Below are 20,517 nucleotides of genomic sequence, written 5' to 3'. Positions count from 1 at the left end.
ATGAAGAAAGGAAGCATTCAAGCCTCATGGATATGTTCCACAAAAAAAAGCTTTTATTAAACAACAAGGGCTTGCCTGTTGTTTATAAACAACACTAAAGGGGCCGGGAGTGTAGCTCACTGGTGGAATAATAATCCAGCATGTAGAAGCCATGGCTCCTGTCCCAGAGCCACAAGGAAGAAACACAGAAACACAAGCTGCCAAAGCTACAGGGAACAAGGGGTCAGTCCTGCTGTTTGGTTCGGGAGGCTTCTGCATTGGCGCGGAGCACAGCGCCCGGGGAAGGGTAAGGGCGCTGCTGGAAGAGGGGCCCAGCTGCCGTGGTGTCAGCCCCTGTCTTGGCCTCGTTCCTCTTGGGGAGTCCTGTTGACCATGTACCCCTGGGGACAAGAAAGAATTAAGAGTACAGGAAGAGGGTGGAGTGGCCAGGCTTGGTGGCACACACCTTTAATCCCAGCACTCAGGAGGCGGAGGCAGGTGGATTTCTGAGTTTGAGGCCAGCCTGGTCTACAGAGTGAGTTCCAGGACAGCCAGGGCTACACAGAGAAACCCTGTCTCGAAAAACAAAAAAAAAAGAGGGTGGAGCGGGCTGCCCAAGATTAAAGCATGGTGGCAATCCTGAACAAAAAAGACTGCCAAAGGCTTCACTTACCGGGGTGCATCTGAGTATGAGCTGGGGTCCATGGGGTCTAATTCTTCATCTTTGCGGCTCGTCGCTATAGAAATAAATAGCAGGATAAGTTCTTTACTTGAGACCCAAGGAGCCCCTCCTCACAGGAAAAAGTAATACCAGTGATTCCCATGGCCCACAGCACCCTTCAGAAGCCCAGGTCTAGGCATGAACTAGACATTCTGTGCCCTGGTACCTCATCTGACTCATGTAAGTCCCAAACTCAGATGCTTGCTTTTTTTTTTTTTTTTTTTTTTGGTATTTCGAGACAGGGTTTCTCTGTATAGCCCTGGCTGTCCTAGAACTCACTCTGTAGTCCAGGCTGGCCTCAAACTCAGAAATCCGCCTGCCTCCGCCTCCCGAGTGCTGGGATTAAAGGCGTGCCCACCTCGCCCGGCTGAGATTACCTTTCTTGTTCTTGGGGTAAGGAGCCAGTTCCTCTCTGCGATGGTGGCGTCGGTCTTTGCCCTCTTCCCGGTCTGCCTTGTCAAATGCCCGCTCTCGTTCCCTGTCCCGATCTCTCTCTCTATCGACTTTGTCATAGTTGCGCTCTCGTTCTCTGTCATTCTTCTCGTGGTTTCGGTCTGCCTTCTCGTGGCTCCTGTCTGGCTTCTCATGATTACGGTCTGACTTCTCATGATTTCTGTCCACCTTTTCAAGATTCCGGTCCGACTTGTCCTCAGCATCTATGGTAACACACAAATCCTGAAGCCCCTCTCTTACACATATGGTCTCTCTTCAGCCTCTCTCCGAGACTGCAAGAATCACTGAAGCATCCCTGCATTTGCCAACTCACCTGCATTACTGTTCCTGACTTTCTTGGCAGATTTGGTAACGACAAAGTTAGGATCATGTGGTGAGAGCCAGGACACAAGGTCTGTCTCCACATTCCAATAGTACGGGAGTCCGCTGTGGGCAGTGAGAGGGAAGGGAATGTCAGCTCAGATGTCCCTTATACCACCTGTCACCTCAACCTGTGTCCGGATCTGCTTCATGGTCCCACATGCAGATCTCTTCCCTCTCAACCCACAGTAAGAGAGAACACAGGAAGGGCAAAGCCGCCATGTTGTCCATGAAGTCCATCCCACCATGTTGGTAGGCTCACCAAGAAGGGTCAAACACCTTGTACCAGCTCGGTGGCAGACCCTCTATCCGGGTGGCCTCATAGTCAACAGGATCATCATCGTAGTCTTCAGCAATAATCTCTTCCTCTGGCTCTGGAAGAATGGGGAAGGAGAAAAGCAGCTGAATTACCTGGTAGTGATGATGATGATGATGATGATGATGTGTGTGTGTGTGTGTGTGTGTGTGTGTGTGTGAGGTGGGCAGGGGCGTTCTCCTCCTATTCTCAGGCATGGAGACATGACTGACCACTCACATCTACACCACCGTGCAGGGAAGACAGAGAAGTACATGCTCAGAGTTGATAATCTTCAAAAATTTGATATCCAATCAATTCCTGAGTTCAGATACCATGTGGCATTGTATTATCCCAATGTATTTCAATGAAATGGCTTGGAACAGTAGGGGGTTTGCCTAAATTAATGGCTAATCTATCCATATCCTGAACATCAATGGGTTTCTGGCTCATGAATATTGGACAACAAGGAATTAATGTAAACATTGCTTTGACTCTATTCCTAGGGGCGGATATACAGCAAGCTTGCAGCAGACATCTAGTGATAGTAGAATAAAGATGGTGTCTCTTATCAGCCCAGTGCCTGGCCATCAGTAAGCGCATAACAGATTTAAGCTCTGGGTATAATTAACAATAAAATGCATGTGCCTACAACATCATAGTGACACCAAAAGAGATGTCAGATATGATTGTCCATATTGCTAATAACCACTATCAGCAGTAGGCTCAGTACTCAAAAAGATTTAAAAGAAACACTAATGATATGGGGTTTGCCTGAAGCCCTGGATTCATATCCTAACACCCCCCCAAAAAACAAATATCAGTGGTCATTATTAGTACTCTTAGGCACAAAGTCTATGTCTGGCACAAAGTAGTCTTGTAATAGATGTCAATTGTCCATACAATAATATGATGTACTTTTCCAGTGCCTAGCACACCATATAGGTCAAAACTCATGCCCCACTTTATTACTATTGGCCATACTGTATAATTAGCAGCTAGTAATACAGTAAACCTTACTAACAGATCATCTTTAAAAAAAAAAGATTTATTTATTTATTGATTGATTGATTGATTATATGTAAGTACACTGTAGCTGTCTTCAGACACTCCAGAAGAGGACATCAGATACCATTACAGATGGTTGTGAGCCACCACGTGGGTTGCTGGGACTTGAACTCAGGACCTTCAGAAGAGCAGTCAGTGCTCTTAACCGCTGAGCCATCTCTCCAATCCCCAGATCATCTTTTTTGACTGTTAGCATATCATACATGCCAGGAACTTAGGCAGCCCTAAATAAATGTTAATGGTTATGGTGCCCATCACCCAAGTACCTCTGCTGAGGTAAACATAGAGCATCAGCATCCTGTCACTGTATTTGGCACATAGGAGACTGCAGGATATATCAGATGTCTTTTTGCACTCTTAATCCTAGCATTAGGAAAGCGGAGACAGGCAGATCTTGATGAATGCAAAGCCAGCCTGATATACACAATGGGTCCCAGGCCTGCCAGAACTACAGAATGAGACCATGTCTCAAACATTAATTAAATACCATGCAGTCATGGGTTTATTTTACTTATTTTCTGATACACACACACACACACACACACACACACACACACACACACACACATATATGTATATGTATATATACATAATACATGTGTACACACAGACACATATATATATGGCCTGGAATTCAATATGTAAACCAAGTTGTCTCCTGTGATCCCTTTTGCTTGCCCCGGCCATGCTGGGGATTAGAGATGAATGCCACCATTCTTAGGTCTATTTGTTTTTTATTTTTTGAAGACTGGGTCTTGCCAAATTGCCATGTCTGGCCTTGACTTCCTGGGCTCAAGCCATGTTTGTAGCTCAGCCTCCTTAGTACCTGAGATATTTGTACCTGCCACCGTGTCCCCTTGATTCATGATTTAAATTAAAGCTATCCTTCCAGCCTTACACTTCACACAGTACCCACCAACCACGAAGAAGTAATGGATATCAGAAAAAAATTATATTGACAACGAGATGCCTGCTAGGCCATGCAAAATACCAAGTATTAAAACCAAGGTGCCGGTCAAGGAGATATACTTCAATAGAGCGCATCCAAGAGCTTTGGTCTAACCCCAGCAGTACAAGGGGGCGGGGGGGGGGGGGGAAGATGCACACTAGGACCGCAGAAGATGGCAGAGCACTTACTTAGCAAACACCTAGGTTCAACAGGAGCGGGAGGGGGCAGAGAAAGGGGGAAATAAAGAATAGAATAAACAGCAGAACGTCTATTAACACTGGCACATGATAGATGCATCTGCTTTTAGTTTTCTCACCCGGCTCCAGATGTTTGAGGATGCCCCTCTTCGCCAAGCGGGTCTGCAGCGCAACAGGAAGCGGCATAGTGGGTTGCTGACCAGACCTAGAAACAGACAAGACAGTACTGAAGGGCAGATCTGATTAACATTTCAATCTGGATAGCCAGTAACCATGCGTGTGTTCATTTGACCCTCTACACACACACGAACACACACACACACACACACACACACACCTACGTAACTGCAACAGTAGCTGGAAGAGAACAAAAAGGCGTGCTAAAAGATGAAAAGAGATATGTAGCAATATGGCCAGAATTAGGATCAGCAGAACTCTCCGGACCCAGGCACTGGAGACCGGATGGACCAAAGACCCAGTTCCTCTCTAGACCAAGGCTCCACCCATCACCCAAGGGACCAAGTGCCACACACCCGCAACCCAGAAATGGGATCACCCAACGTTCCTTAAAGTCCGCACGGTGGGCGGAACCAAGGCGCTAGGATGGGGGAGATACAATGCCAACGCCATCTCCAGCTTTAAAAGAAAGCTTACGCCCCGGCCTTACCAGTACAACTGTGCGGTTAGTCAAAGTCTATCTCCTTACCCTCCTCTCCCTCGTTGGCACAATGCTTACCAACACCGAAGGGCTCTTGGTTTAAAGCACACCACGCTCCTCGACTCTCCCCAGTTGCAATTAACTGGTCGCCTCTGACGCTTACAGGGAACGGATGTGGCCCTTCTGGCTAGCCAATAAGAGCGCGCCGTTGGCCTTACGTAAACAGAGAAGACCCAATTGTTCCCTTGGTCTACGTACAGCGCCTCAGAGCTTGTGGGCGTCTCGGAGCGGGAGGGGGCGGGGGGAGTGTCTCGCCCGCGCCAGCGACTGCGCCAGGCCGGACTCTGGCGCCATGGAGGAGTACGCTCGCGAACCTTGGTACGGCGATGGGCACAGGCTTCGGGACAGTCCGCGCGACGTTCAGGCGGACAACGGGAGGCGGGCGGGGAAGGCAGGGGCCGCAGTGTCAAGTCCCTGACCCGGGAGGCTCGGAAACTTCACTGCCTCAGCGCATCCGGCATGGCCCCTCCCACTCGGACTTCGTCTAAAAACCGCCACCGTGGAGTGTCCCAGTCTGTGCGGTGTGGGACAAACTATCGGACTGTTGCCCTGGCTCTTCTCCTAGACCCCCCTTTGTGAGCCAAAAGAGAAACGCTGGGCAGATCCGCCGGTGAGGGAGGAGAGGCGTGGAGCCAATGTCCACAGGGTTTCTTCGTGTGGCTTTTCTCAGGGTGGCTTTTGACATAGGATAGGGCATGTGTGAACCCACTGTGGGCTAAGCCAGATGGCACCTGGCTCTTCCGCACGGTCTTTTGATTTGTCCGTTTTATGTTTTAAAAGGACACAAGAGTTTCTCTGGACGTGCTTTTTGTGTCGGAGAACCGACTGTCAGCCACCCTGTTTATATTTTACTTAAATAACGTTTGCTAGTTAACACTATTGAAGCCTGACAAGACAACTCTTCCCCCCCCCCCCCGACCCCCCAGACAGGGTTACTCTGTGGTGTAGCCCTGGAAGTCCTGGAACTCACTCTGTAGCCTTGAACTAAGAAATCCTCCTGCCTCTGCCTCCCAAGTGCTGGGATTAAAGGCGTGTACCACCACTGCCCAGCACATGACAACTGATTTTTGATAGTAACAAAAACCATTTTGTTTTTGGCTCCTGGTTCTAGAATTTGAGGGACTCTGTTCTTCAAATCTAGTTTCAGGTAGAACTCTCTGAGAACACTGTATTGTCAGAAACAGTCATAGGGGCCTCAGTGGTAGGGCAGTTGATTTAAGCAAGAGACAGATTGGGGGGGCAGGGGGTCCTAGGTTGCAAAGCCATTTGATTTTTGATAATAACAAAAACAGTTGTATTGATGCTTGCTTGTAATCAAGAGTACTATTCTGGTGCCGGGCGGTGGTGGGGCACGCCTTTAATCCCAGCAATTGGGAGGCAGAGGCAGGCGGATTTCTGAGTTCGAGGCCAGCCTGGTCTACAAAGTGAGTTCCAGGACAGCCAGGGCTACACAGAGAAACCCTGTCTCGAAAAACCAAAAAAAAAAAAAGAGTACTATTCTGCCAGTAATAAGCCTATCGTTGGAAGGCAATGTGGTGAGACACCTCCACTATCTCAAATTTTTTTCTCACTTTTGTACCACAGATAGATTTACAAACCTTTTCTTTGGGGTTTTGTATGTTTGTTTGTTTGTAGACAGGGTCTCACTATAGAACCCTGGCTGGCCTCGAACTGAGTAGACTAGGCTGACCTCAGACCCCCAGATCTACCCTCCTCTGCCTCCAGAGTGCTGGTATTAAAGGTACAAACTTTCTTTGTGGGACAGGGTCTCCATTTAGAGCCCAAGTTGGACTGCCAACTTGTGATCCTCCTGTCTCAGCCTTCCAAGTGTTGATCACAGGTATGCAGAACCACATCTGGTTTCCCTTTCTGGCTTTCTGGGGAATATAAAAAGTGTCAGAACTAGTTTGTTGTCATCTGAGGTATTCTGCATCAGTCATGAGCTTCCCTGTTTGGTTCTCCAAGCAGGGCAGGGTCTCACATTAACCCAATCTTTTCCTTCCTGCTTGCAGCCCATGGCGAATTGTGGATGATTGCGGTGGAGCTTTCACCATGGGTGTCATTGGTGGTGGAGTCTTCCAGGCTATCAAGGGCTTCCGCAATGCCCCTGTTGTGAGTTGGGCCTTCCTCCAGTGCTGTGGGAATCTGCGGTCTTGCTGACATAAGAGTACTGCTCTGAGCATACTGAATATTCTGTTGATTGTTCACCTACTGTGTGTTGGGCCTGGCTTCTGGATTTAGGGTTTGAGGGGTTCTGTTGTTCTTAAACTATTCAGCTAGAACTCTGGAAATACTGGACTGTCAGAAACAGTCTTAGGGGCTAGAAGTATTTAGCTCAGTGGTAGAGCAGTTGATTTAAGCAAGTGGGTGTGTGTGGGGGGCAGGGGTGTCCAAGGTTCCATCTTTAGAATTAGAATAAAAAGAAAAGGGTTAGCATCAAATTTTCAATGTGTATACATCATAGATTTTACCTCAAGACAGTCTTTGGGTTAAAATTCTGTCTATATGGATGGTGGTGGCACACACCTTTAATCCCAGCCCTCAGGAGGTAAAGGCAGTCAGATCTGTGAGTTGAGGCCAGTCTGGTCTACAGAGTGAATTTTGGGACAACCAGGGCTACATAGAAAAACCCTGTCTCCCCCACACCCCCTCAAAAAATCCTCTATACAGAAAAATGACAGGAGTTGGACAGAAAGAACCTTTTTTTATTTTTTTGGTTTTTCGAGACAGGGTTTCTCTGTATAGCCCTGGCTGTCCTGGAACTCACTCTGTAGACCAGGCTGCTGGCCTCAAACTCAGAAATCCGCCTGCCTCTACTTCCCAAGTGCGGGGATTAAAGGCTTGTGCCACCACTGCCTGGCAGAAAGAACCTTTAAGTTGAAGGAGAGAGTAATATAATACCTTTCCTTTGAGCTCCACCCCTTGAAGATAGAAGGTTCATTGGATTTGGCTTAGCAAGCATAAGGTATGCTTACTATTGCCTCTAACAGTGGTGGAGGTGATGGAACACAAGACAGGCATATATATCCCTAGAGCTTGCTGGCCAGTCAGCCTAGCTAGAAGTCAGTTCAGTGAGATACTCTGACCTCCACATGTTCACACACCTGCACGGTCATGTGTATATACCACACAGACATACACAAACCGTTTTCCGTAGCACAGGTTGGCACACAACTTCAAATCCTCCTGTCCCGGCTTTCCAAGTACTAGCATTCCAGGCATCTGGCAGCACACCTGGTTCTGTAGCCTTTCTGTCTCGCTCGGAGTCGTCCTCAGCTCCTGGAACTCTCCTTTCTACATCTTTGTCCATAGTTCTCATTCTTGGGAGTCTTCGCATGTATTGCGCTCTCCTCTTTTTTTTCTTCTGCACTAAGGAATGGAGTCTGGTGCCTCCATCCTCCCATCCTGCATGCTAAGAATATTGCCCAGCTGCAGCCTCAGCCTCCTTCACAGGTTCCTCTAATACCGGTTCGCTTTGTTCCTTGCTCGATGTCATTCTTCCTAGGGCAGTGGTTCTTTTTTTTTTGGTATTTCGAACAGGGTTTCTCTGTATAGCCCTGGCTGTCCTGGAACTCACTCTGTAGACCAGGCTGGCCTTGAACTCAGAAATCCACCTGCCTCTGTCTCCCGAGTGCTGGGATTAAAGGCATGTGCCACCATGCCTGGTAGGGCGGTCGTTCTTAACCTTCATTTTTTCTTTCATTTATTTAACTATTTGTGTTTTCCTATTCACTTTACATCCTGCTCACTGCACTGCCGATATTCCGCTCCTCAACCTCCGCAGTTCTGGCACATCAAATGTCTGTGAGGCTAGGTACTTCTCTCCCACTAAGGCCAGAGAAGGTAGCCCAGCTAGTAGAACATATCCCACAGACAGGCAACAGCTTTTGGGATAGCCCCAGCCCTATTTTTTGAAGCATGATATCTCTGTGTATCCCTGGTTGTCTTGGAACTGCCTCTGTAGACCAGGCTGACCTTAAATTCACAGAGATCCACCTGCTTCTACCTCCTGAGTGCTGGGATTGAAGGCATACGCCACCCCAGTTCTCAACCTAATTAAAGGGTCCAAGTTTTGTGACCCTTTAATACAGTTAGATCCTCATGTAGTGTTGACCCTCAACTATAAAATTTCATTGCTACTACATAAAAGTTCATGTAATTTTGCTACTGTTATGAATCATAATGTAAATATCTGTGTTTACAATGTGATGGTCTTGGGTGACCCTGTGGAAGGGGGTCCACCAAAAGGGAGTCAGAACCCGTGAGTAGAGAAGCACTGCTCTAGATTGCATTTTGCTGCCTGAGGCTGTCTTACTTGCAACTACTGTGTACACTCACTCTGAGACCCCTGCATATTGGATGTAGCCTAGCATGTGTGCCTGCTCATTGTATATTGAGTGAGTGAATGAGTGAAGAAATGAAACTGAGCAACCTCACTCTGAGAATATCTCTGTTGGATTTTCTCTCCATCCTCCTGGTTCTTTGGCTGCTGCTCTGCATCTAGTAGCTTTCCCATGCCTTCTTTGTTGCAGTGCTGGGCTTAGACGAACTCTGAGCCTTGCTCACTATGGACGCATGCTCTACCACTGAGGACCTCAGCACCCCTTCCTTTTTATAAAGCCTGCAACCCTGCCTGCCAGTGAGTGCTCTTACCCCTCCCCTAACACCTCTCCTTGCTTTCTCCAGGGAATTCGACACCGGTTCAGAGGTAGTGTCAATGCTGTGAGGATCCGAGCACCCCAGATTGGAGGTGAGATTGTGGAACCATAAAGATGTGTTAGGAACTTTAAGGGTAATTGATCCTTTGAAACTAGACTGTAAGTTATAGGTCCAGATTCTAACTCAAAGCCTGACTGCAACTGCGCGACAGTTTAATATGAAAGGGCACGCATTCTGTGGTTGATTTGTTTTCGAGACAGGGTCTCTCTGTGTAGCCTTGGCTGTCCTAGAACTCACTCTGTAGACCAGGCTGCCCTCACAGAGATTCTCCTACCCCTTTCTCTACTTCTTCCTTCCAAGTCCTGGGATTAAAGGGGTGCACTCCCAAGCCTGGGGGCTTCTGTAGTTTAAATCCAGATCCTGGCTCTTCCCTGTTCGGTGACCTGATGCTAGTAGCAGTCTTCTTCCAAAGCTCATCTGATAATGGCAGCATTGACCGCCCAATTGGCAGTTTTAAAATGAATGCACATGGTGCTTGCTCACTGCCAATTCCTATGCTAAGGCTTTTTATCATCATAACTAATTTGTTTGTTTGTTTGGTTGGTTGGTTTTTGGTTTTTCGAGACAGGGTTTCTCTGTATAGCCCTGGCTGTCCTGGAACTCACTCTGTAGACCAGGCTGGCCTCGAACTCAGAAATCCACCTGCCTCTGCCTCCCAAGTGCTGGGATTAAAGTCGTGCGCCACAACGCCCAGCTCATTGTAACTAATTTAAAGTTGCAGAACTCAGCTAACACAGACTACTTCATGTAAATATTAGAACACAGTAAACCCCCAGTAAACATTTTAACCACGGATTGTGTATTCCTAGCCAAAATGCTTGAGGCCAGAAGTTGTTTTCCATGTCAGAGGCTTTGGGTTTTACAGTACTTACATATGCAGAATGAGATATTTTTGGAATGAGAACTAGTTCTTTTTTCTTTCTTTCATTTTTTTCCCCGAGACAGGGTTTCTCTGTATAGCCCTGGCTGTCCTGGAACTCACTTTGTAGACCAGGCTGGCCTCGAACTCAGAAATCCTCCTGCCTCTGCCTCCCGAGTGCTGGGCTTAAAGGCGTGCGCCACCACTTCCTGACTCCAAAGTGGTTTTTTTAAACACTATAAACATATGCAATTGTTTCTTGTATTATAGTAGAGATGGATTGAGCATGCTAGACAAGTACTCTGTCACTATGACAGATTCCTAACACTGTATATTTCATTTTTTATTAAGAGATGGAATCTTGAGACTGGGAATGTAGTTTAGTTTGTAGAGTACTTACCTAGCAGCACAAGCCCTGGGTTCACTGCTTAAAATCTGGGTATGATGGTGCCCACATGTAATCTTAGCAATGGAGGCCGATGAATCAGAACTTCAAGGTTATCCTTGACTACATAGCAAGTTTCAGTGCAGCCTTGACTTAATCAGATAGTGTCTCAAAAAAGAGGGAGAGATGGGGGTATCAGGATGTGGTAAAGCAGTTAAGTAACCTGTGAAACCCAAAGCAAACAAAGCTACCTGCTGTAGCTCCTCCACCTCCCATGGAGCTGGGGCTACTGGTGCCTACCACCACACCAGCTAGTTTTATAGCAACATGTTTGGTTCTCTTGCATTTTTTACTGTTTCATGCTATATGAGGTCAGCTATGGAACTCTCTGTTTCTGGTATCGTGACCATGCTCAAAGAGTTGTATGTAGCTTTTGAAGCCTTTTGGATTTCTAGATTATGACTGTTTAATAATATATATTGTGTTCTGGCTTTCTGCCCTCTTTTCCTTCTCCCTGAAATCAAAACCAGAATTCCAACTCCACGTGGTATTTACAGGGTGAAAGTTGCTCCATTGAAAGCTGTGTGAACACGCCTTTAATCCCAGTACTTGGGTGGCAGAGGCATGTGGATTTCTCAGTTTGAGTCCAGCCTAGTCTATAGAGTGAGTTCCAGTACAGCCATGGCTACACAGAGAAACTCTGTTTTGAACTGCCCCCCTCCCAAAAGAAAGCTGTATGAGAGGTTAATCTGCTTGTGTCCATTTTCCAAATAAAAGTGAAAGGATTGCCGGTCGTGGTGGCACATGCCTTTAATCCCAGCACTCAGGAGGTAGAGGCAGACGGATTTCTGAGTTCAAGGCCAGCCTGGTGTACAAAGTGAGTTCCAGGACAGCCAGGGCTATACAGAGAAACCCTGTCTCGAAAAAACAACAAAAAAAAAAAAGTGAAAGGATTTTCATGATAATAACTACAGCCCCAATTAGATGTGGAACCTTTCACAGTGGGAAAGATGGACTATACCTAGTTCTATAGCTGGACTTTCTTACTTCTTGTATTTGGTGCTAAGGTTGTGACCCATGGCCTCCTGTTTTTGAGACAGCCTCCACTGCATAGGTGTCTAAGCCTTTGCAGTCCTCCTACCTGAGCTTTCCAGGTGCTGGCATCATACTATATCCTGGTCATATTTATTTGTCTAGAGGAGGGAGGGGATCACCCTATGCAAGTATCTACCACAGAGCCACATCTCCAGTCCCACCACTCTTTCTTGGCCAGTCTTTAGGCCTTGGAAGTTTCCAATGTTGAGCTACGTGGAATCTCAGATTGTGTGATTCAGACTCTTATTTCCCCTACAGGTAGCTTTGCAGTGTGGGGAGGTCTGTTTTCCACCATCGACTGTGGCCTGGTCCGGCTACGAGGCAAAGAAGACCCCTGGAACTCCATCACCAGCGGAGCATTGACTGGAGCTGTGCTGGCTGCCCGCAGTGAGTGCTCCCAGCCTCTAACCCCAGTCCTTGCCCTGTTCTGCCTGCCCTTCCTCAGCTGTGTCTCTTTCTGCCTCCCAGGTGGTCCTCTGGCCATGGTGGGCTCTGCGATGATGGGGGGCATTCTGTTGGCCCTCATTGAGGGTGTTGGCATCCTTCTCACCCGCTATACTGCCCAGCAGTTCCGCAATGGTGAGAACTTGGTGGGCAGTGGTCAGGGAGAGTCAGGAAGTACTACCAACCTTCTCCATGCTTCCTCACCTCATTACCTCATTCTCCCTTCTCCAGCACCCCCATTCTTGGAGGACCCCAGCCAGCTAACCCCTAAAGAGGGATCTCCGGCCCCAGGTTATCCCAACTACCAGCAGTACCACTGAGGAAGCCGCTGCCTGACCCTGCCACCGTGGGAGCCGTTCCTCAGTTCCCTCCCGGATGATCTACCTCCAAGGGAGGACTGGCTCCTACATAGCCCTGAGAGGCCTTCACAGAGGGCCTCTAGTCTACTCTGGTTTTGTGGTAGGGGTGGGGGCACCCCAGCAGCCTTGTCGTATGGGTTCCCTTTTTGTGTCTTAGGGCATCCCAGCTTCACACGTGTAACAATTCTCTTACCCCAGAGCCCTCATGTGGCACCCTGATGAATGTTTAAAGCCAGTTTTGAAATGTCTGTGTATGTCTGCCTTCAGTCACCCAGATGGCCCTCTCTCTCCTCAGGAGAAGGGCTTGGAAAATCTAGGGCTTGAGGTTTCATGGTGAATGGGTTTGAAGTTTTTTTGTTTGTTTGTTTTTGTTTTTTTGGTTTTTTTTGCATTGGGAAGTGGGAGAAAAAAAGCAGGGTCTCAGCTGGGCATGGTGACACACACCTTTAATCCCAGCACTCGGGAGGCAGAGGCAGGCGGATTTCTGAGGCCAGCCTGGTTTACAGAGTGAGTTCCAGGACAGCCAGGGCTACACAGAGAAACCCTGTCTCAAAAAACCAAAAAACAAAAATCAAAAAACAAAAAAAAAGGAAGAAGCAGGGTCTCACTATGTTGTCTAAGCTGAACTTGAACGTGTATGATACTACCACACCCAGCCTCTAGTAAAGGTTTACAGAATGAATGAGCAAGGGAGGGAATAGTCAGAAAGATGAATTAGACACATGCATAAACGTGGCTAGGTGCCTAGACATGCTTTGTACAAACAGGGAAGAAGGACAAGGATTGCTGGGCATGTGTATGCTGTGCAAACATACTCCAGACCCTCCTGGTACAAGCTCCCCGTGGAGAGCATGGGAAACTAGCCTCATAAGAAAAGCCTTTGCCCTGGGCATGGTAGTGCACACTTTAGTCCCAGCACAGAGGCCGAGGCGGAGGCAGACAGATCTCTGTGAGTTGAAGGACAGCCTAGTCTACAGAGGTTATTCCAGGACAGCCAGGGCTGTTACTCAGAGAACCCTGTCTTGAAAAACAAAAGCAAACCAAAAAAAAGAAAAAAGAAAAAGAAAAGAACAAAGAGCAAAAGCTGGGCAATGGTGGCACACACCTTTAATCCCAGCACTTGGGAGGCAGAGGCAGGTGGATTTCTGAGTTCGAGGCCAGCCTGGTCTACAGAGTGAGTTCCAGGGCAGCCAGAGCTACACAGAGAAACTCTGTCTCGGAAAAAAAAAGTCCATGTGACCATATTACAGCTCTGGGGTGGAGGTCCAGGCATCAAAAGAAAGCTGTCTCTCCCTGTCATTTCCTTCTTTGCTGATGGCTAGATCTTTTTACATTTGCTGTTTTTTGTTACTGTTACTAATTACATTTTAAATTATTTTTATTTCATTTTTTTCATATATATTTTGATAGTATCTTTCCCTTCTCCACCTCCACTCAGATCTTCTCTTCATCTCTATCCACTTCATTTTATCTTCTGCTGTTTCTTTCTTGAGACAGGGTCTCACTTTTTAGCCCTGCCTGTCCTGGAATTCACTCTGTAGGCCTCAAACTCAGAGGTCTGCCTGTCTCCTCTGTTATCCCGATGGACCGCTCCCAGGTTCTGACATGTTGTGTGAACCCTTAAGTGGATGGGATAACTCTTGTCTCTATTGGGGTCCAGTTGCATATAGAGGCATAGAAACTTCCACTGTGACTGCTGCAGTGCGAATAGGCTGTGAATAAGTGCTAGGATTAAAGGGGTATACTTCCACACCTTGCTTGCTGTTTGTCTTTCAAGACAGGGTCTCAAGTAGCCCTGGCTGGCCTCCAACTTGCTATATAACAGTGGCTTGTCCTGTGAACTGATCTTCCTGCCTTAGATTCCTAACTGCTATGGGGAACCAGTGGGTTTTGTTGTTGTTGTTTATTTGTTTGTTTTTTAAAATAAGGTCTCAGTATTATTGTCTAGACTGACTTCAAAATCCTCATCCTTTTGTCTCCCAAGTGCCAGAATTGCAGATTTGTTTTGTTTTTCGAGACTTGGTTTCTCTGTGTAGCTCTGACCATCCTGGAACTTGCTCTATAGCCTGAGCTTGAACTCAAGAGATCCACTTGGCCACCTCTCTCTGCGTCCAGAGTGCTGGAATTAAAGGCATGCATCACCACTGCCCTGCCCAGACTTTTTAAAAAGACTCATTTATTGGGAGTGCGGGTAGACATGTCACAGTGTACATGTGCAGGGTTAGGCCTCCTCCCTCTCTGTTGGTTTCCAGGATCAGATTCAGGTAGTAAGGTTCTATGGCAAGTGCCCTTACCAACTGAGCCACTGGCAACCCAGTTGTTTTGGAGGGGGTTTGGTTTGGTTTGGTTTGTTTGTTTGTTTTTGAGACAGAGTTTCTCTGTGTAGCCCTTGGCTGTCCTGGAACTCACTCTGTAGACCAGGCTGGCCTAGAACTCAGAAATCCTCCTGCCTCTGCCTTCCAAGTGCTGGGATTAAAGGCATGAGCCACCACCGCCTGGCTCCAATTTGTTTTTTAAGGGTGACCACAGTATGTTCAGAAATGAGTTTTCATTTGAGGAGAGGGAAAGTATGGGAAAGATCCCAGGTTCTGACATTCTGTGTAAACCCCTCCATGGATGGGATAAGCATTGTCTCAACCAGGGGTCAAATGCCATATAGAGGCACAGAAATTTCCAGAGCTGGGTTGGTTTTGTCACTGTGACTGCTGCTCTACCAGTGAGCTCATGGATAATATATACATTTTGCAAGGCCTACATAATGAGATCCTGTCTGAAGAAAACAAAATGCGGGGCAAAGTTGAATATCTTCCACTCTCAGGGAAAAGTAAATCAAAATTATACCAGGATTCTGTCTTTCTGAAGTGTAAATTGCTGTCATCAAATGATGAGGGACTCCTTCTACAGTGTTGGTGAGAATGTATCAGTAGAAAGGTTACTCAAAACAAATAAATCTACCATATGACCCAGCTCTACTACTGGGCATACACCTAAAGGAGCCAACATACCACAGAAAGCGCTCACACATCCGTAGTTATTGCACCTTCATACACAGCATTGGTGATCTTCCTAGGTGGCCATGAGCTGAAGAGAAGATAAAATATACATGCGCACACACATGAATACGACTAGAATTGTAGTCATCTGTAAAAGAAATTACTTTGTAGGAAATTTGATGGAACTGAAATATTGTTATGCAAAACAAGCCAGGACAGGTATTCAATCGTTTTTCTCTTGTGTAGACTGCAGAACAAAAAGACAACATATAATTAGGAGACAGACTGTTAGGGAAGAAGATAGGGATGAGGAAGAGGAGAGAAGGGTTAGCCGGGGACATCCACAGTAATTCCTATGAGGTTTTCTTTTGTACACTTAATATCCATTGGGGGAAAAGGCCATGTGACAGGCAGGATGCAAGATGCAGGGAGACAGCTGTGAGGAGCTCCTTTAGATGGACACAACTAAAGGGAAGAAGCAACTTGAGAGGAGTGAACAGCAGGTGGCATCGAAGCGCTTGCTTGCCCTTTGTGTTCAGAGACTGGACTCTGCCTCTGGCCTCCTCGAGCTGCAGCTGCCTAGTTATTTTGCAGCAGACATGACTCACCTGCATCTTTCTGGTTCCTTCAAATTTTCTTTTGGTTTTAAAAGGTCCCTAACCCAGGCTGGCCTCAAGCTGTCTTCTCATGTCTACATGTGTGTTGTGTATGCAGAAACACACACCCACATAGACACAAATAGCAGACAATGACCTTGAGCTTTCAGTCCTGTCCTCTGCTTCCTGAATGCTGGAATTACAAGGTTTGTGTGACCAGGCTCTGCTTATTTACGTGGTGCAAAAATCAAACCCAGGTCCTCCTATGTGTTAGTTAGGTAAGCATTCTCCCAATTGAACTATGTCCCCAGCTCTCAGATCAGCTGCCCAGATTTCTCCTGTGCAATGCTGGTGACAGCCGTGGGAAAATACCAGTATATGTATACAACTAAAGGGAAACAGCAAATTGAAGAGGGGTCACAGGTAGTGACATAGAGGCACTTGCTTGCCCTTTGGGTTCAGGGCCTGTACTCACAGGGCATCAGGCCTCTATCACATGCTGGCCAGAAATGGTGGCACACACCTTTTATTCCAGCATATACTAGGTAGAGGTAGGCAGATCTCTGTTTGAGGCCAATGATCTCCATAGCCAGTTTCAGAGCAGTCAGAGCTATAGACTGTCTCCAGAGTTAAGTAAACCTAGACCCTTATACCAGACAAGTACTTCCCCACTGAGCTATGCCCTAGCCCCTCACCTCTAATTCCTCCAGCTCCTTTATGCCCATCTGTTTCTGTCTAGGATTTCTTTTTTTTTTTTTTTTAAGATTTATTTATTTTTATTATACGTAAGTACACTGTAACTGTCTTCAGACACTCCAGAAGAGGGAGTCAGATCTCGTTGCGGATGGTTGTGAGCCACCATGTGGTTGCTGGGATTTGAACTTCGGACCTTCGGAAGAGCAGTCGGGTGCTCTTACCCACTGAGCCATCTCACCAACCCCCCTGTCTAGGATTTCTGAGGCTTTCTTTCAGTTTATTCCTTCCTGAAACTTCCATGTCTTTCCTTCCTTAACCTCTTGTCTCGGTTCCTTCCCTCAAGTCCCATTTGTTCTCCCTGACTCTCTGGGTGCCCTAGATCTGCTATTTTACAAGAAGGCCTGTAAAGGGGCTGGCCAGATGGAGCAGCAAGTAATGGGACTTGCTACCAAGTCTGAAGACTTAAGTTCGAGGCCTCAGAACCCATGTTTTTCACTGAAAAACAGAACCAGCTCCCACAAGCTGTCTTCTCATGTCTACACGTGTGTTGTGTATGCACTAATATTTAGAAAAAGTTTGTTTCGAGACAGGGTTTCTCTGTGTAGCCCTGGCTGTCCTGGAACTCACTCTGTAGACCAGGCTGGCCTCGAACTCAGAAATCTGCCTGCCTCTGCCTCCCAAGTGCTGGGATTAAAGGCATGTGCCACCACCACCGGGCTGGAAAAAGTTTGTTATGGTCGTTAAAAAGAGAGGTGTGAGGATCACGAAAGAGCAATGCGGTCTATCACTTGTCTCTGGAGTGAGAATCACTCCACGCGCATGCTCAGGGACAAGACTCTGCACACAGGAAACCCCAACAGAAACCAGGAGAGGAGGGAGGGAGGAGGGGAACGGAGAAAAGAATAGTAACAGACCAGACAGGTTTCATAAGCTCACTGATCCTGAGACCAAGGCAGGTCCCAAGCTTCTACCAACTGGGTGTCACCCCAGCTCTGAGTGATCGACATAGACCGAAATTTAACATTTTAATCATCCTGAGACTGTAAGAGTTTCCCCAGTCCAGCCTTTTCGAGACAGGGTTTCTCTGTGTAGCCCTGGCTATTCCGGAACTCACTTTGTAGACCAGGCTGGCCTCGAACTCGGAAATCCGCCTGCCTCTGCCTCCCAAGTGCTGGGATTAAAGGCATGCGCCACCATGCCTGGCCAGTTCAGATTCTTCTACTCCTCCTTAACAATCAGAACAGAACACTAAGGACCAGATGCCTTCTACCAGTTCCCAGGTAGGTGTCTTCTAATCAGTTCTATCCTGAGTACAGGGTACTCAGCCCTAGACTCCACCCCCACCACACACACACACACACTACACACACACACTTCCCTTGTTAATTACAAAGCCCTGGGGGGTTTCCTTGGGTTTGATTGCCTCCCCCCCCCACACACACACACACAATGGCAGGGGGTTCTGTGGGGGAAGGGTAGTGTCAGACAGCACTCTCCTGTGAGCTCTCAGAAGTCCTTGCCTTTACATTAGGTTAGCATGCTATAAGCAGGCTCCCCAAGCCCTCCTCAGTTTGAATACAGTGCTAGGGCAATACTTTACCTATGCTTACCTACATATTATAGTAGATGCTACAAAAGATACTGATTAAAACCCAAATGAAGAGATGGATACGGTGGGGGCGGGGACAAAGAGCTCTCATGCCCTCTCCAGGGGTGCCAGACTCAAGGAATTACTGTGTGTCCAGCTAAGCATAACCCCTTGGAATCTAGTCTTTTTTGGGCCTCAGTTTATGAATACAATTCATTATAACCATGGATCATAAACATTACCTTTAGCTATTCTCTAGAGAAGGTGGGGGTAAGCCCCAAGTTCCAGTTCTCCAGTTCCATCTGTGTCTAGTCACCCAGCCCCCACCCTAAAGGTGGTCAGTCAACAGCTTACTCATTAGCATATAAAAAGGTAATCATCATTTTGAATATTCCAAGGATTTTAGGAGTTGCATTCCAAGAAACAAGAGACCACAACCAAAAAAATGTATTTTACAAAAATCACAGCCATAGAGTGTGGTTTTTAAACACAGAGTTGAGCTAAAAGCATGAAACAAGTTCCCATTGTGAAAAGCAACCGCCATTGCCCATCTCTGGAACTCTGGAGCTCCTGTGCATGCGTGCGTGCGTGCGTGCGTGCGTGCGTGCGTGTGTGCGTGTGTGTGTGTGTGTGTGTGTGTGTGTGTGTGTTTTGAAACAGACCTCCTGTAGGACAGGCAGACCTCTAGCGACCTGTGCACCTATGGATGGCCTTGTGGTGCTGATCCTCCTGCCGCTACCTCCTGGATATCACAGTGCACCTGGGGATCACAACACGCCACCCTGGAGAACCATTTGTGTGGTGCTAGGGAGAGAAGAGTACAGAGTTCGGGGGTGGTAGGCAAGCGCTCCATCAACTGCACTATATCCCAAGCCCGTGAAACATTTGACATTGTTTTTATTGCACTGTTGGAGATGGAGTCCAGGGCCTCAAGAGTACTAAACAAGTGCTCTATGTCAAGTCAAGTTCTCTAACTTTTCCTAGATCTACTTTAAGTTTGAACTTTACTTATCTACCCATGAACACGTGAGGTGCCTCCTTTTGTGAGCTATTTATAATGCTAATTTGAATAGTCAACTATAATTTTTACAAGAATTCATACATTAATTATATATTTATTGTTTTTTTTTTCTTAAAATATTCAGCTAGAGGTTTAGAGGTGTAACTCAGTGGCAGGGTGCTTATCTTACAGACTTGAGACCCCAGGTTTGGATCCCCCACAATACAAAACAAACAAACAAACAAACAAAAAACTGGATTTGGCGATTGTATTATAATTGTCTATCAGTGCTGAGGGCTTGCCTACCAAGTGGGACTCCTAGGTTGGATTCCCTAGCACCACAGAATAATGTGTATCAGTTTGGAAAGGAAGCAGCATTTTGCTCTAGCCCTAGTTAGCCGGGAACTATGTAGCCCTGGCTGGTCTTCTTCTAAAGAAAGGCATTCTTCTGCCTCTGCTTCTCGGGTTGTGGAATTACAGGTGTGAGCCCCTATTTCAGGCTGAGAATATAAAACTGAAGACCCAGCTCAGTGATCGAGTGCTTGTTTAGTATCCTCGGAAATCGGAGTGTGATCTCCAGGGTGCTTGCTCGTGTATACAGAAACACCGTAACTTAATCTTGTGACCTGGTATGGTGTGCTGCTAACTTGTACTTCCAACTATTTAGGCCAGGGATGAGCACTACTTGAGTTTGGTAATTTAGGGCAAACCTGGACAGAATAGCAAGAGCACGTTTCATTGTTTAAGGGATTTAAGAAAGGTTTTATTTGGGGAAGTAGCTGGAGAGAGGGAGCCGTGGTCTTTTGTTTTTTGTTTTGTTTGACAGCCCTGGCTATCCTGGAACTCACTTTGTAGACCAGGCTGGCTTTCAACTCAGAAATCCACCTGCCTCTGCCTCCCAAGTGCTGGGATTAAAGGCTTGCAGCCACTACACCCAGCGAGCAGTGTTTTTTTGTTTTTTGTTTTTTTGGTTTTGTTTGTTTTATTAACTTTACATCCCACTCACTGCCCCCCTCAGGGGTCACCCCCTGCCACACTCCTCC

At 47.0% G+C, this 20,517-nt stretch overlaps 2 protein-coding genes across 4 annotated transcripts; one reads left to right on the top strand and one right to left on the bottom strand.

The window, feature by feature from the left end:
- Window positions 1–31: 31 nt before the first annotated feature.
- On the bottom strand, window positions 32–4,846 carry Pqbp1 (polyglutamine binding protein 1). Of its 2 annotated transcripts, none has more exons than XM_085838287.1 (7): window positions 4,759–4,846; window positions 4,142–4,227; window positions 1,776–1,887; window positions 1,467–1,579; window positions 1,078–1,356; window positions 653–716; window positions 32–380 (listed from the first exon to the last, which is right to left on the bottom strand). In XM_085838287.1, the coding sequence occupies exons 2-7, from the start codon at window positions 4,206–4,208 to the stop codon at window positions 224–226; spliced, it is 792 nt and encodes a 263-aa protein (XP_085694413.1). In that variant the 5' UTR covers window positions 4,209–4,227; window positions 4,759–4,846; the 3' UTR covers window positions 32–223. The 2 variants fall into 2 exon arrangements, with proteins under 2 accessions (XP_085694413.1, XP_085694412.1); XM_085838286.1 differs by lacking the exon at window positions 4,759–4,846 and adding an exon at window positions 4,360–4,545.
- An 83-nt stretch (window positions 4,847–4,929) lies between these two features.
- Timm17b (translocase of inner mitochondrial membrane 17B) lies at window positions 4,930–12,849 on the top strand. Of its 2 annotated transcripts, XM_021153349.2 has the most exons (6): window positions 4,930–5,058; window positions 6,753–6,852; window positions 9,427–9,490; window positions 12,057–12,185; window positions 12,267–12,377; window positions 12,474–12,849. In XM_021153349.2, the coding sequence occupies exons 1-6, from the start codon at window positions 5,033–5,035 to the stop codon at window positions 12,560–12,562; spliced, it is 519 nt and encodes a 172-aa protein (XP_021009008.1). In that variant the 5' UTR covers window positions 4,930–5,032; the 3' UTR covers window positions 12,563–12,849. The 2 variants fall into 2 exon arrangements, with proteins under 2 accessions (XP_021009008.1, XP_085694414.1); XM_085838288.1 differs by having other exon boundaries at window positions 12,267–12,849.
- The last annotated feature ends 7,668 nt before the right edge of the window (window positions 12,850–20,517 follow it).

The sequence above is a fragment of the Mus caroli genome, unplaced genomic scaffold (assembly GCF_978045245.1).
Source record: "Mus caroli unplaced genomic scaffold, Mus_caroli_1 scaffold_5, whole genome shotgun sequence".
Taxonomy (NCBI): domain Eukaryota; kingdom Metazoa; phylum Chordata; class Mammalia; order Rodentia; family Muridae; genus Mus; species Mus caroli.
This window is presented reverse-complemented; position numbering and strand designations above follow the sequence as displayed.